The sequence below is a fragment of the Clupea harengus genome, unplaced genomic scaffold (genome assembly GCF_900700415.2).
Source record: "Clupea harengus unplaced genomic scaffold, Ch_v2.0.2, whole genome shotgun sequence".
NCBI classification, from domain to species: domain Eukaryota; kingdom Metazoa; phylum Chordata; class Actinopteri; order Clupeiformes; family Clupeidae; genus Clupea; species Clupea harengus.
The window spans coordinates 46365-63310 of NW_024879816.1; the positions used below are offsets into that span (position 1 = coordinate 46365).

The window sequence follows — 16946 nt, forward strand, 5'->3', positions numbered from 1 at the left end:
ACAATTTTCACAAACATACATTTTTAAAATGATAAAAATCTTACCTCATCGGTTACCTCATCCATTCGGCACAGTGGTGTATAACATCTACATTAGGCTACTGTACTTATCCGGACAATTACACAAGTTGGAATGAAAGGGGCTAGGAGGTAAGAGGTATACACCAATATACCTGCATTGTGACGTGTGGTACTACTGAGCCTCAGGTCACGTCACAGCTGCAGCCCTCAACTAGACATATCACCCGTGGCCACGGTTACACTAAAGTCAAGGGTTTCCGTTCCATTACTTGCTGACTTCAAGTTACAATTAATTAAGTGAACAGATTACTTGAATGATATGGAAGATGTGAATTAGAAACATAAAACCCGTTGCCAATGACAGCAGTCATTAATTTGCGGTGGCCCATTCAAATCAATGGAACTTTTTGGAACAGTCTGAGGAGCCGTATAATAAATACACTTATCTGCTGCGCGTCGGGGTCCTGTTCGTCCCGTCGGGATTTTTTCCCCGATAATGACCGCCGGACCATACATTATCCCCTACATAAAAGATGCATTAGTCTCTGGTTCGTACGGTTATGTCTTCCAACACGGTTCATCAAAGATCACATAACTTTATAATAGGCGGGGGAGTATTCTGAACTCTTTGTTCATAGAGCTCTGTGTTATAGAATATTTGCAATGTCCTTAGGTAGCTAGCAATAGATAGTAACATGTAACTGTGAGGGCAACTAGGAAAATGTCTCTCCCTTAGTGTGTGTGTAGCTATACCAATCCCAGTCCAGGAAGACAACAGAGCCAACTTCAGATTGTTCTATTCATCAAATGTATTAAAAATGATCAGTATGTTTAGATAGGTACAATAAATAGAATATATAGCAACTGGAATAAACAGCAACCAGAATTCGTATAAATACATATTCACCAGGATAAATAACAATGCGAATAAATAACAATCAGAATTCATATAAATACATATTCATTAGGATAAATAGCAACGCGAATAAATAGCCATCAGAATACATATAAATACATCAGTCAGCATAAATAACAATCAAATAGAACAAACGTCCATCAATAAGTTCAGGGCATTTAATGTGAAGAGCCTCGTTAAATAAACCGTTCTTTAGAGGGGGGAGTGTTCATCAAAGGCCGTTGGACCTCATCTGGATCGCCGTAGACTAGATCAAGACACAGTACCTTATCCAAAGATTACACCACTTGGTTAGTGGGGCCAGCAGCGGAGAGTGGTCACTGGTTGTGCAGGGACTCATCCGTAGCAAAAGAAAACTCCGTTGGGCTGGGCAAAGCTAGCTTAGCTTCCAAGCTAACACCTAACTCCCCACCGCTCCAACCAGGCTGTTGCTCCCTGTCTTAAGTTTCCTCTTTCGTCTCTCCTGCTCGCCAACGACGACTGACCTTTACTGTTTTCTCTACTGTTCATTGGCGATTATCCTATTTTATAATATTAGGATTTTCTAGCTCCGTAGTTTTCCGTGTTACTCTCTTCAGTTTTTCACTCTCTGACTCCCCTTGCTAGGTTACTTCCCCAAAAATAGTAAGCAAACTATATCGCGTGCCTAAAGGCACTTTTCTACCGTTACATACACACTGTGATTAGCTAGCTAGTTCGCTAGGAACTTCCCACTACTCACGTTCCGTTAGCTAGCTAAATATTAATAGAATAGTATAATAATAATAATAGAATATAAATAGCCATACTGAACCTGACGTATTTTGTATTTTATTTTACTTGTGCAGATGCTGCGTATGTCAACCGTTGTTTGTTTATATAACAGGTATGTTGCTCCAATGCCAAAATGTGTGTGTTATGTGTGCATTGTTGTTTTAATTGTTCGTACACTGGTTTGCTTTTGTGTGATTAATGTGTTGTTGTATATAGCCAGACAGAAGAGATATGCCTGTCAGCGATGCTGCGTATGTCAACCGTTGTTTGTTTATATAACAGAATAAAGTTGGAAAGCTGCAAATCCGTCTCCTTCCCTGACTGCAATAGAACCGTTACACTGGTGCCGTGACCCGTCGATCTCAAAGATCAGCCTGAAGGCCGATCGCCGTGGATGATGTGTGGAGATCCAACTCAAGGGTGCAAGATCAAGTGTGGTTCGAATTTATCTTGGTATATGGTTGTGCAGTGTAGGGCTATGTATATATTGTTCTAGTTTTAGAAAAAAAAAAAATATATATATAGTAATACAGTAATACAGGAATTTTTCTCTGATATAATTTTTTTTTCTTTCTACTTTATAGAAAAAAAAAATACACAACGCAGATACTTGCAATTATGGCTGAGAAACGAGTTTACAGTGATGTGGGAGATAATTTTGCTAGTCCAGTTCTACCAAAAGGGAGAGGTATGTTGGGTGCCTGGCAAGGTTTTGATAGTGGTGCTGTGGGACGTGGGTTGGTCAGTGGGGAGGCAGGTAATTCCCAGTCATTAGCTGACAGCGGTAGGGGTACAGGATTAAAACCCAGGTTGTACTCCTGTTGGCCAGTTCATGGGGGAGGGTCCTCTCACATCCACACCCAACAGCAGCGTTGATGCCGCCACTATTGACCATCTCACTGGTATGATGGGACAGTTGGGTGCTCAGATTGGCGAGTCCATTGTAGCCAGGTTGTTGTCTGCTGGTGTAGTTAATGTAGACAGTGTACACCAGAGTGGCGCACCTCTCAACACATCACCCGCACACACAGGCAGTGACTCCAGCACTGTTAGACAGAAAGACTCACACGTTACCGTGCATGTAAAATCAGACAAATAGCCTAAGTTATTCAGGGGTGACGATTCTGACAAATACCCTGTCCAGGACTGGATTGACATGACTAAAGCTTATCTCAGGAAGCAGAAGTGCCCTGTGGCAGAGCAGGCTGAAGAGATAATGGGGAAGCTGATGGGAAAAGCAAGAGATGTTGTGAAGGTTGCCCTACGTAGCGACAAAACTCTTGATGTGACTCTGAACCCCACCCGTATTTTTGATATTCTCCTTCAGTATTTCAGTGATGCGTCGTCATGTCTTCCATTAGCAGATTTTTACTCCACCCTGCCTCGACCTAGCGAGAGCCCAGTTGACTACTGGTTGAGGGAAAACAGAGCAGCTGATCTTGCTGACGAAGGCCTCCGTAGACAAGGTAGGCAGATGGATAGCTCAGATGAGGAGATAGCTCGCATGGTTGTCAAGCATTGCCCCGACCCTGAGCTTTCCTCTATCTTCAAGAGTAAGTATTCATGAGTGGAGTGCACGCGACATACAGTTGAGAATTGATGATTATCAAAGGGAGTTGAGAGCCTCCTGCAGAGCCCGTGGAGAGTGAAAGAGCCATACTGCCACCATGGCCAGCCAGTGTAGCCCGGCAGCATACAGTCAAACTTTGCCTGAGCAGTGTCACATTCAGTGCCCTGCCTTACCTCTGCCACAGCTACTAGCCCAGTGAGCCACACACAGTGTTCCCCCTCCATCACCGCCCTGAGTCAGAGCCATGCCTCACCTCAGACACCATGCCCTCCCTCTAACTCCTCTATGCAAGCAATCTTACAGAACACTCAAGAGGCTGAGGAAAGGATTGTCTCTCGCATGATGTCGATGTTAGAGCAGATGATGGGCAGAGTAGAGCAGCGTGGTATCGCTCCCCGTGGAGGAAGATTCCAGAGTGGTAATCGCGAGAAGGCCTGTTGTGTCTGTAATGACAGTAAGCACTCCACCGTCACCCACTGCATGTCAGAGAAGCTGTGTTTTGCCTGTCTAGCCCCGGGTCACACAAAGACAGTATGCCCCACCAAGTCTTCCTCTCAGTTTAAGGGAAACTAGTTGACTCATACTCAAGGGGAGAAAGTATGGTTCTTAATTCGTCCTCCCACTGTGAAGATATTTCAGATGCAGAGATCATCTATGCAACAAACAAGATTTCATGTAAGAACACTCAAGTTGTATTTCAGAACATACACAAAGTTGGTGGCAGTGACAGTCTTTTCTACACAACTGTGTCAATTGGTGATACAGTGACCTTGAATGCAATGCTAGACAGTGGCTCTATGGCTTGCACTCAGTGAGACTGCCGAAATTAAGCTTAGAGAAGCTGGTGTAATTAAATGTCGTCCTCATTGGCTGTAGTGGTCGCCGTGTCATGCCTAAGTCAGCTGTCTATTTGCAGATGGAGGTGTATGGCTGCAAGCTCACGGCTCAAGGCCAGCATGATGAGATGATATTGGGCACCAACGTCATCAAGCATATTCTTCGCCAGTATAAGCAATGTGACGCCTACTGGAAAGCTGTATCTGCCCCTTGTCCTGCTGGCGATCCAGAGTCTGAGCGGTTCCTCTCTATGCTTGCTGGTATGGACCGCTGGAGAGCTGAGGAGGTTCCATACAAGATAGGCACTGTCAGAAGCAACTCAGCTGTGTGCCTTGAACCTGGTCGTGAGTACCTGTTGTGGAGGAAGCTGCCCAAGTCTACTCCTGTGTCCCCTGGTAGTACTGTGATGACGGAGCTCACTTCTTGCCGCTCAGCTCCGAGAGGGATTCTGGTGGCAAGAACGGTGACGTCGTTGTGGGGCGACAGATGGATTCCATTAAAGCTCATTAACACCTCAGACAAGCCGGTCTTGGTGAGACGCAACGCTAAGTTAGTTGACGTTTTCCCCTGCATTGTTCTCGAAGACATGGACGACGCACACACTGCAGAGCTCCCATTAAACCGCTGTTCACTAGTGGACAGTCCCTCTGAGAACCAATCATATTCTGCTGAAGAAAGGCTCAAGTCAGTTGGACTGAGTGAGGTTGACATAAGCTTCGGTGATGTGTCTGGACAGTGTAAAGACAAGCTGACTGAACTGGTTGTGCACTAGTATAGTGACATCTTCTCACGTCATCATCTGGATTGCGGAGAGGCAAAGGGGTTCGTCCACCGTATACACCTCTCAGACAACAGGCCGTTCAGGCTACCGACGTGTGCCTCCCAGTCAATATCAGAAGCTGCGCCAAGTACTGAGTGAGATGGAGGAGAAAGAGATTATCAGGAAGTCCACCAGTGAGTATGCGTCTCCATTAGTTCTAGTATGGAAAAAGAATAGGGATCTTCGTGTCTGTACAGATGTTGTGGAGACTATGTTGTCTGGTAAGAAATGAGGCATTAATTAAATATGCACCCGCGATCATACAACGCATTTAAACATCAATGCCCTGTCTAACAAACACAGACTGATAATAGTATAAACTAAACATAACCAAGGAGCATTATAAATACTTACAGGTATCTGAACGCACACAATTCCAACACTCTCTCACTCTAATCTTTATACTTAAATCTCAACACCATACTGTATCTGTAACGCCAGTCCACTGCTCTGCTATTCCTGCCACTGGGTACCGTCAGTGCAAGCATCCCCAGACTGCACTCTGATTGGCTGTACAAGTGGAGCCATAAGGGGTGCATGCACTAACGGAATGACCCAGCAGCAGCGAAAGGGCTGTTCACGTGCTTGGAGGAAACTCACTTTTCAGTACAATGGACTTGACCTCTGGGTTCTACAACATGCCGTTGCACGAAGATGACAAAAAGTACTCTGCCTTCACCACTCCAACAGGCTTGTACGAGTACAATCGTTTGCCCCAAGGCCTCTGCAACAGCCCTGTTGTCAGGACAGAAACGTAAAAGTAAAGATAAACAGAAGCATAAACAAAGATCGCAAAGCAGGAAGTTAAGTGCGTCTGACTGGACCCCTGACATGGAACAGGCTTTCCAGAAGCTGAGATCGTCACCCGTCTTTTCATGCTGTCTGTCGATGCATCCCTTGACGGCATTGGCGCCGTTTTGTCACAGATCAGGGAGGGAGAAACCAGGGCAAGGCCCATTGCATTTGCCAGCAAGTCACTCTCTCAGTCTCAGAGAAATTACCCAGCACATCGTTTAAAATTTTTAGCCTTAAAATGGGCCATTTGCGAAAAGTTCAGCCATTGGTTGAAAGGCCATACATTCACGATGTGGACAGACAACAATCCGTTGACTCACATCATGACAAAGCCAAAGTTGGATTGCTGTGAGCAACGCTGGGTGGCCAAGTTAGCCGGCTACAACTTCGACATCAAGTACGTTCCAGGTCCACAGAATGTGCAGATGCTCTGAGCCGTGTGCCCTTTGTGAAGCAGTGAGTCGGTCTCATGCTACGTTTCCATTAGGACGTTATTCGTCCCGCTCTCATTGGGAATGAATGGAGACGATATCCCGTCTGTCGAGCAACGGAACGTCTCCGCCTCCCTTCCAAAGTTGACGATTCTTTAACTCTATGCAAATGCAGACCAGGCGGTAACCAATCAGTTTGACGTGTGTGAGAATTGGCAGCTGAAGTTGTGCAGATGGGCGGGAGTAATCAAAAAAATCAAAGCAAGATGGCGGAGTCCCGGGATTCTGTTACTGGGAAATATTTTATGTGAATAAAGGTGAATACAGGTGTTTACACGACTTTTATATGTCTACATCGACTCGGTTTGTTGTTTATATACTACACGAACACTGTCAGGGCAAACAGAATATTGTAGGTCTTATCTGAAGCTCGCGACCATTATTGTTAGCTTGCTGCTAACACTTTAATTGAAGATCAATGTAGAAGCTAGCTGGTTTGTAACCTGTAGCCTCATCGCTGCGTTTTGCCTCTGGTATGTGTGATAACGTGATTCAACTGGCTGATACAAATGAATCAGAGAAAACAAATGAATAAAGGAATACATTTAATGGATAAGTAAATGAATCAGAGCATGAGTGACAGCCGCAACATCTATCATATTTCCATGACTTCACAAGCTAATCTGCTATATTAGCGCTGCACTGCAACCGAACTTGCTACTTAACAGAGAAACTTTTTCTGACAATGCCCCCTAGACGGAATACAGCCTGCCGATAATTCGCCTGAATGGAAACGTAGAGTCAGACTTGTTCAAGAGCCTTTCAGAAGTCTTCTCTCTGAGGTCCAGGGTGTGACAAGTGACTCTGTTCAGGACACCTTCCGCTGCTCTGCTGCCCCTGATGGGTACCCACAACCAGACGGGTCTGAGAGTGTGCCCGCTGCTTTACAGGTCTACACTCAGTCCATTGGGATGGATGAGATATCTGCTGTTCTGCAGTCACACAATGAGTGAGAGACTGGGGCAAGAACTCGCGCTGTGCTCTGCACCATGTGCCACAGCTGATCCCAGGAGGTCAAGATTCACTCCCTGCTTATACAGAGAAGGAACTACGTGATGAACAGCTCAAAGACAGAGCCCTCTCTCTCGTCTTGTATTATGTAGAAAGACGTCATAGACCCTCGAGGAGAGAACGAGCTAGAGAATCAGTCACAGCATTAAGATACCTGAAGCACTGGGAGAAGCTTGTTTTGAGCAATGGAATACTCCAGAGTTTCAACAGACCTGACTAACAAGTCTAAACGTCATCAATACGTGGTTCCTGAGTCACTTAAAGCTGCTGTCCTGAGGGGTATCCACGACGGTTGCAGATCGCTGGGAATCAACTATGTATACCGTGATGGGCAGGAACACTGAAACACACACTTACAAGATACAGGATACGGTCACTAGACGGGAAAGAGTGGTCCACCGTAACCTCTTGATATTGGTGAATTTACTGCCTGTAGACGACACAAGTGTGTTCTCCGAGCCAGGTTCATCCCTGCCTTCCGTTCAAGTGTCCAAGTCAAGCGACGACTCTGTCTCAGTAAATGGACAAGACTTCCTTGCCGGATGGCATGGATGGACTCCGTGATGGTCGGGTTCCTAGCTCAGGATCTGAGCGAACGCAGAGGAAGACTGGTCAAGAGCCTGTGGATGCTGAGGGAAGAACTGTGGAGTGGGTCGTTCAATCTCCATTCCCCGAACCTTCTGAAGTTGAGTCAGTTGGAAATGGAGGAACAGAATCAGCCCCCCTTATCCCTCAGAACAATCCAGAGATGTCTGAAGGCCCCACAGACCATTCTGTCACCTCTGACCCGAGACTAATGACTGACACTGACGTTAGTACAGATGTTGTTAGACACACAGATGGACAGTCAGATAGTTGTGACTCAGACATGCTCACACATACACAGACTGATGGACAGACTGTTGTGACACAGACAGACAATGCTACCGACACACATAGTATTGACACTTTAGCTTCTGTCTCACAGTCTCAAAATCCCAGTTTATCCACACAGGTGAGATCTAGGTTTGGCCGCATTATCAAGCCAGTTGACAGACTGATCCAAACTATGTCAAGGCAAGACATTGTTCACACACACCCATCCATGCAGGCTGTTTGCAGGTCAGTCTTTCAGGTCTTTCATGACTAGTCAGTGTCGTTTGAAGTCATGTTCACACACATTTAGTAATGTGATGTAGTCCAAGTCTGATATAGTTTTGAGGAGATTGGTTTGGCTATTGGCTTTTAGTACACTGTAAATGGGTCTTGTGGGGTGTTTAAGGCACCCTGCTGCCAGTGGTTGGTTGGAGAGTTTATGCGCTCTTCCTCCACTTCATCTGTCTTGGATACCTTAGTGGTTGGCTGTCCTGTAATTCAGCTGTGTTCAAGCTGTGAGAGAGTTCTTACTGTGAGAGTGTTCCAGCTCTGAGTATTTTGAGCTGTCTTAATGTTCCATCTATTGTGTTCACACTATCATATTGTTCTAGCTGTTAGAGTGTTCTTGCTATGAGAGTGTTCTAGTTCCAAGCCGGTCTCGGAGTGAAGGTGTGCCCCTAACCATTGATTGCAGTAACTGCAACCGCATGGCGTCATCATGGTCGCTGGATCCCTTAGCAGATCTAGAGAAACTGCACAGCTGCAATGATGTGGTTCCCTTTAGAATGTGTCCATTTTGTTGCAGACACATTTACAAACACACACACCAAGAAAAAGTTTATAACTTTTTATTCACTATTTTGCACCAGAAACATTTTAAAACATACTGGTCTCGTTATAACGGTATTAATAAAGAAAGACATCAGTCATATAAAACCAGATATCAGAATGTGTATGCAATAACAAAGGGACTAAACACTTGAGTGAGGTTATGCAACACAGAACTCATCAAAACCTTTCACACACAATGGCTTATTTCTGCTGCGGTGATACTGCATGCGTTACAGCAGAGGTCTAGAGGTACAGACATTGTAATAGCTGGGGTCCAGAGATGGGGGAATGGCTTCAGTCTGTTGTTGTCCCCAAGATCAAAGATTCTCAAGCCCTGCTGCTAGATCCTTACATGTGAGTGACATGTTAAATTATGTGATGTGTGAGAGGTATGTGCTAACAGCATCTACACATGTCAGTCACAGCAGCTTCACTGATGATCCAGAACCTAAGACTATTAAGCTGTTCTACAATACTTTAATGCTCTCAACCCACCCTCAGTTTATATGTATCATGTATTTACAATGTTATGTTTGTATGCATTGGGTACATTTACCACTTGTATGTTTGTGCTAACAGCATCTAGATATGTCTGTCACAGGAGCTTCACTGATGATCTAGAACCTAGCCAAAACCCAGGGTAGAGTGTGTGAGTGAATGTGGTCTGGACTCTGTGCAGGAGGGTCATTGTGTCAGAGACGCTGTAGAAGGCCAGAGTTCCTGCCCTGTGATCCACATACACTCCTATTCTGGAGCCGCGCACTAGAGGTAGTTTAGTCTCTTTATTATTGTGACAGAAAGAGGAGCTGAGGCTGTAGAGTCTCAGACTCCAGGACTGATCATCGCATCCAAACCCACATTCATTCACTCCTTTCCTGCTGATGCTTTTATATGAGACTGCTATATAACCCCCCCACCCACTCCACTCAACCTCCCAGTAGCAGCGTCCAGACACACCCTCTCTACACAGCACCTGACACCACCCATCAAATCTCTCTGGATGATCAGGATATGACTGGAGCTCAGCTCCCCACTCCACCCTCCTGTTCCCCTCAGACAGATGGAGGAGTCTGTATGCTGTGTTTGGATCCAGTGTGAATTGGCATGAGTCTGATGGAAGAGAGGACAACACAAGGGTTTCTTAGGTTAACATCTCACTGAGTGACAGAATAAGTAAAGGTTAAAGTGAGTGTGTGTGTGAGTTTGTGTGTTTGTGTTTGCACTCCCCATGTATACTCAAGGATGTTGTGCACCCAGACACACACACTTGCAGGCACCCTGCCTTTGCCTACACTACATACTACTACACACTACACACACTATTTCAGCCAATCAACACATTGCTCCAGGACCACAAAGAGGAGGGGTGTAATCTGATTGGCTGGTGAGCTCAAATAACAACCTTTCACCAGAATTGTGCCTTTAAGGATCTATGTTACAGGACAGGAGTGAACCATCCATCTATACTGGAGGAGTTCTGACCCGAATAGACTTGTCCTGACCTGCAGTCAGTAAAACACTGGCAGCATCAGAACCACTGGACTGGGCCAAAGCTACTATCCATGTCACATGATGAATCCATTTGTTGTATTCTTGTTTACATGCTGTTTCAGTCACACTGACTTACTTATGTATGACTAAAGCATGTCTGGATAATTAATGTATCCATCAAAATTTGAGTCCTTTGGAATATTGTTCTTGAATTGTGGATTGTGGTGTGTTTGTGCTGATAAGGAGAACTGAGTTTAAATTAAGTGTAGGTGATTGATGTGAGAGGGGTGTAACATCTCCTCCCAAACTTCCGTTTAGAACGCCATTTTAGGACACGTACACAGGCTGGTGGCATAAAGACCTTGCCTTGGTGGGTGACACGAAACAAAGGCCAAACACGTGGAACTGCTCCTTATCAGTGGTTATAGGAAGCATGATGGTCTGGAAAAGACACTGTTTCCTCTACCCATGAACTATAATAGCCATAACAAAATGTTGCAATGCTTAAACATGTAGGGCCATTCTGAAAATGTGATTGCTACTGAAACTTGACTTGTGATTTGGAATAAAGTAAACTGTATAAAATGTGTTTGTGTCAAACTCACATTGTAGGAAATCCTCTCTGGTTGTAAGTTCAGGAGGCAAAACAGCCTGGACTTCAGTCACTATTGAGAGAGAAAGAATCATATTAGAAACAACACTGACTGGTGTAAATGTCAACATTGCATCAACTTTCTGTTTGTATGATGGGAGTACATTTGTGTTCTCTTCTTGAGGGACATTATGAGTCTCCAGCTTCTTCAACCTTAAAGACCCTCTTAAGACAAGTAAACATGGAGACACCTGTAGAGTATCTCAGCTTCACTGTCATACAAAGGATATGTTACAAATATGTGATATTGAGAAATACAGATTCCTGAAGTTCACCATCACATTTAGCTTATTAGTACAATCCAGAGGGAAAGTATAGTAAGTCATTACATGTAAACATATGTGAGTAATGTGATTAACCTGATGCAGATATCTTCATGACTTCCTCCTTGCAGAAATTCTCCAGCTGCGTCTTTAGTGAGGAGACAGATTTCTTCACAGCCTCAAAAGAGAGGCCTTGCTTCACAGAGATGCAGGATAAGTCTTTAGACTCAGGTGTCTCACTGACCGACTGGAAAGTCTAAATAAAGAAACACAGAGATAGAGAGAAAGAGAGAGAGGAGGAAGAGATGACAAAGATAGAGAGGAAGAGAGAGAGAGAGAGAGGAAATAGCTAAATTCTCAAAAATAAAGCATCCACGTATAAGTAAGTTGTAAGTTTAAGGGTACAATCTGTATTCTGTAACTTTTTTGTTAACTGTAACTATAAGTTTCAACCATTACAGTGCACACACATCTCTTAAGTTAGATATTATCCTGTAATGTTTGAGATGTGAACAAAATGTAACATTATGAGTATCTGGGTGCAGCCTAAGCCTAACCTGGATATCATCCTTTGATGTGTGTGTGCAGCATCTGGATGTGGCTTCCAAATGATTGTGTTACCAAGGACAGTCTTGGCAGCTAAGATGCGTTGTCTAGACACCTACGTACTACACACTATCCCTACATGATTTAAATTCATGATAGTGGGATCCTACCTTGAGTGGGTGAGTGTGTGCGTGCTTGCGTGTGTGTGTGTGTGCGTGCGTGCGTGCGTGTGTGTAAGCACTCCCTGCCAGGCAGCTCTCTCAAACTGGCTAACTGCTAGTGGGGTAAGCCCATGTGGTGATTCTTTAAGTTCAAGTTTGTTGGTTGATGTTATGAATCCCAAATGAATCCAACTTAAATGGTTGTCCAAATGCCGCTGGTTTGCCTTGACCTACATGTGGCCTGACCAAAGAGGCAGAGTGGCAGGCACCTGTGCACCTCAAGTGCCTCCAAACAAACTGTGAGCCATGATGTCAGGGCAGATGTGCTTTGATCGATTAACCACAGGTAATGACATCACTCAAGCCCCGCATGTCAGTAAGGGTTCTTGCTACCATGTGACCTAACCTGTCCTAACAATTGCCATAATGATTTTGAGCAGTTTTCTGAAGAATGAAATTGTCTTCATCGTGCTCAAATGTTTTGAGTGATGAATTCAAAAACATTCTTTATAGACACCGAAAATGCATGGGGTAAGGTATCTGTTCAAAGTACTGTCTGTGGACTGTGTTATAATATGAATAAAAGAATGAGGATCTATCTGGAAATGTAAAGATCCTTGAAGGAAATTCAACAATATCTAAATGTATCTAAATTTTGTATCAACAAATGTCCACCTAGGAATATATTCAACATAAATCAGTGCCCTCAAACATTCTGTGCACTAACAATCCATCATCAACAATTACCTTGAGGAAATGGATGTCATCCTCTGTGTGTGAAAGCTGCTCCAGCTCAGCATCTCTCCTCTTCAGCTCAGCAATCTCCTGCTCCAGTTGCTTCAGAAGTGCTTTAGCCCGACTCACCTCAGCCTTCTCTTGATCTCTGATCAGCTCTTTCACCTCAGAGCACCTTTTCTCAATAGAGCGGATCATCTCAGTAAAGATCCTCTCACTGTCCTCCACTGCTGTCTTTGCAGAACTCTGTTAGGAGACACACAAAGAGGAGGGATCCATTTAAAGCAGCCCACTCACTCAGCTCCTCCACACAGCCTGGTACCCACAGTGTGGCTCAGAGGAGCTGGAAAGTGGCTCAGCATTACAGACTCCTGTCTGGCTGACTGGAGGAGAGCCCTGATTGAGCCTGAAATGGCTCCTCCAGCAGCCAGCTTTTGACCTCCTCTCCTCTGGTCAGTACTCACCTTGAGAGTCTCCACAACCTTCCTCAGTTCCTTCAGCTCCATCTCTCTCTCATGGATTCTCTGCTGGATTTTACTCTGGGTCTCCCCCAAGTGTGTCTATGTTGAAGGAATACATCACATCCACAACAAACAGTTATGGTGGCATCAACATATTATTATTGTCTGATAGCATTCCTGAAAGAACAAGCTGTTTAAGCTACTGACGCTGACTGAGAGGTGATCTGTAGTGTAGCTGAATAGCCTATTGGTGAGACGCAGTTTCATTGCAAGGCTTGAGAAAAACACAAAATAAGTCTTGTCTTTGTGGAGCAAAAGAGAGAACCAGCAGGAACACTGATTGACTGAGCTTACATCCAGTGAATCTTTATTTAATCGTATTTATAGTATGTATTATTCAACACACCCTTACAGCAACAGTGAACCATACATGCAATAAATCTTTATTTAATCATATTGATAGTTTCTCTTGTGGAGTTAATAAAAATGTCCAACACACCCTTACTGCAACTATACCCTCACTGAGTGACCTGTGACCTCTAGGCAGTTGATAACCATGTAATGTCATTTAGTCATAGTGTCAACCACCCAGGACCCTACAAAATGCCATTTTAGCACCCTAATCACTGGGCTCATCTGAGAGGACTGTGCAGCAATATTGCAGGCAGAAAGCATGATGTGCCCATCTTAATATAAATTACTGTTAAATAAAGAAAAGTATTACAAATGCCCTCAAACATAATACATTAAAGGGTAATTTAGGCTTTTTATGTTATATTATTTAGGTACAGTTCACATCTCTTTTTTAAAATGTTATAGCTCTTAAATTGAATTAGGCTATGTTTTTTTTTTATTTCTGTATGAGTATGCTGACAGTCTAAAACCATCTGGTTTTACAACTTCATTAGACAGACATATTTTTATGACATTGTTATTCTCTCTCTGCCTCACCCTATAATAACCTAAAGAGGATGAGTCTATAGCCTGCCTTCCAGTTGGAAACCCAATAGCCATGTCCTACCACACAAGTCCAATCTATCACCAAGATAACTCCTGTCCTTACCTGCTTCTCTCTCCTCCCTGCAGAGGCTGACACAGTGTCATGGCCTTTGTGTTCATCCACCAGACAGAGCAAACAAACACAACTTTGGTCCGTACGACAAAATATCTCCAGAGGCTTCTCATGTTTGCTGCAGATCCTCTTTTGCAGCTGGCCTGTGGCATCAGTCACATTGTGTTTTTGCCCAGGGTGTGTGTCATTGTGAGCTTTGTAATGAGTTTCACAATATGACACCAGACATTCCAGACAGGACTTCACAGCTTTGAGTTTTGGCCCAGTGCAGACGTCACACTCCACATCTCCAGGTCCAGCAGTACATGGAACAGAAGCAGCAGCTTGGATTGTGGTCTTCTTGATCTTTTCCACGAGTTCAGCAAAAATATTATTTTTGTTTAAAACGGGTCTTGGGGTGAACGTCTGTCTGCACTGGGGGCAGCTGTAGACTCCCTTCTGATCTTCCTGATCCCAGCAGCTCGTAATGCAGCCCATACAGTAACTGTGTCCACAATGAATAGTCACTGGATCACTAAGAAGATCCAAACAAATCGGACATGTAAAAAGTTCGTGGTTACTTGGAGCCGCTTCTGCCATTCTTCGTTTGTGCTGTGTAACGCTTCACAGGTTTTCACGTAGTTTCGTTTCGCCTGAAATCGCTGCAACTTTGAAACTACTTCCTTGTTGGATGGGCGTGTTCATGCAAAAAGCCTCCTGTCATTGAGAAGGACAAGGCCTTTGAGTCAGTTAAGAACAAAGTTCTTTGCAAACGCTGACATTTAGAGAATACTGTCATTTATTTTCCACCATTTATGAACTGAATAAACCGCCAGAAAGCAGTTTACTGTCTCTTTACAAAAACTGAATATCCGCAACCGAAATTCAAAGGAAATTGTAGTAAAGCTAGGCTTGCAGCAATAATGTCGCCATCTAGTGGATATTTCAAGTCATATGATAGAAAACAAGGACAGGAGATAATGATGCAATAGAAGTTGAAAGTGTGTGCGGGGCGGGGAGCTGCATTGAATCTAGTGACACTCAGCAATCTCAAATCTCAAAACTGTTACTGTGTGTTACTCAAATCAGTGTTGTTACCTGGAGGAAATATCCTCTGTGTGTGAAATCTGCTCCATCTCTCCATCTCTCCAACACACTCACACAGTCACTAATGCTGGTCTCAGAAACGATTGCTTTATCTCTCTTCTTTCCGAACAGAGCCCCGGTCCCTGACTGTGTGTTGCAGCTGATTCTATCACATGGCCTTGGTGTCCTTCTCAGAGCTGCCAACTTTTCCAAAAACCTTGGAGTGAGATTTTGACGCGGGTGACCAAAATTTTGCCCTGATAGTAGCCACACAAGTTGGTGGCTCAAATATCAGGGAATTGGAATTAATTTGGCGTTGTAACCATGTTGTGCCCTGCATCCTGGTGGTTTGTGGGGCCCAAAGACGTTGATAGGGGCGGCCTACTGGAGATGGACAACTTTGGTTACATTCTGTGAAGCCAAGACATAGCTGAATTTTGGTTTAAGGTGATGTTATTTCCTGCATTCTAGTGGATTTTTGGGTGGTATGCTAAAGATGTGCAATACCTGAATTTATTCTGATTCATGTTCATCTGATCATGACTTGTAGGGCCTTCTAGACTGAGCTGAACATTCAACCAGAAAACTATTGTTGTGCCTCAATGACTGTCTATGTACCACAATATAGCCTAATTAATAGACCTGTGTTTAAGATTTGACCAAGGTAGGTTGATTGACATTTTGATTACAATGGTATTCAACTAATTCTTAACTGAAACCTAACCTATATTGTTAATAATTGTATTCTAAAGAAGAGCACTTAATGATTTATGTTCAGCAAAAAATTACACAACATTAGTTAGGGAGAAATATTTTTCATTATTCAAAGCCTCCAACCACACGTTCCATCAAACAAAAAAGTGCAACAAATAAAGTGCTTATACAGTAGCCTTTTTAAGCAATACAATGGATCAACACATGACAAAAATAACTAAAAATGAGGTATCAGATGCAGATCAGAAGCTGGTTAGTCATTTTCTAAGATCTGTGGGCAAGGTTGTACTGGCCTGTGGCCTTCTTGGAGGCCCTGATGACCTCTGAGGGGGGCTCCCATCTGAAACAGGGCTCCAGGTCGGCCATCTTTATGGCCATTATTGAGGACAGGGTGCCGACCAATCCAAGGCTATTTCTTTCCCACAACTGAAAACACCCTCTCAGCATCTGCATGTGAATGGGGCAACACCAGGACCAGCTTGGCGACGGCAGCGAGCCTCTCAAATTCTTTGGCTCCTGTCACCTATGGAAAATGAACCAAGAACAAAATGGAAAAACATACCATATTTTGTTTTGATTAACACTGTAAGTATACTGTAACAAAGTTCAGATACAACATGCATAGTTTGCATCATGTATGACACAATATATGCATGCATCAATAAAAGCAACATATGTAGCCAAGCCACACCTGCCAAAAAGAAAGACAAAAAAAATGTATACCTTATGTTTCCGTGTTGCCATTCCAGCCCAGAAGCTTTCCATCTCAGTTTCGTCCTGAAGGGAGGTTGTTGGCATGGTCTGATAATTCAGAAACTCCTCACCCAGGTGGTCATGCTCCTCTGGCCCATGGTATGGGAGGAGATGGGGAAACCTATTTATGAAAG

The 16946-nt window shown here is 44.0% G+C and overlaps 1 protein-coding gene across 1 annotated transcript; it reads right to left on the minus strand.

Annotated features, from left to right (window-relative positions):
• Nucleotides 1-11254: 11254 nt before the first annotated feature.
• Nucleotides 11255-15073, minus strand: LOC122130438 (E3 ubiquitin-protein ligase TRIM47-like). Its single transcript, XM_042705172.1, has 4 exons — nt 14272-15073; nt 13212-13307; nt 12760-12993; nt 11255-11561 (listed from the first exon to the last, which is right to left on the minus strand). The coding sequence occupies exons 1-4, from the start codon at nt 14857-14859 to the stop codon at nt 11397-11399; spliced, it is 1083 nt and encodes a 360-aa protein (XP_042561106.1). The 5' UTR covers nt 14860-15073; the 3' UTR covers nt 11255-11396.
• Between the last annotated feature and the right edge of the window lie 1873 nt (nt 15074-16946).

What these genes read in the sequence shown, in the direction of transcription:
- LOC122130438 (XM_042705172.1), bottom strand. Translation starts at nt 14,859, where the DNA reads ATGGCAGAAGCGGCTCCAAGTAACCACGAACTTTTTACATGTCCGATT. An exon ending in CAGGGAGGAGAGAGAAGCAG is followed by an intron (nt 13,308 to 14,271) that starts GTAAGGACAGGA and finishes CCTTCAACATAG; the next exon opens with ACACACTTGGGGGAGACCCA. An exon ending in AGGTTGTGGAGACTCTCAAG is followed by an intron (nt 12,994 to 13,211) that starts GTGAGTACTGAC and finishes GTCTCCTAACAG; the next exon opens with AGTTCTGCAAAGACAGCAGT.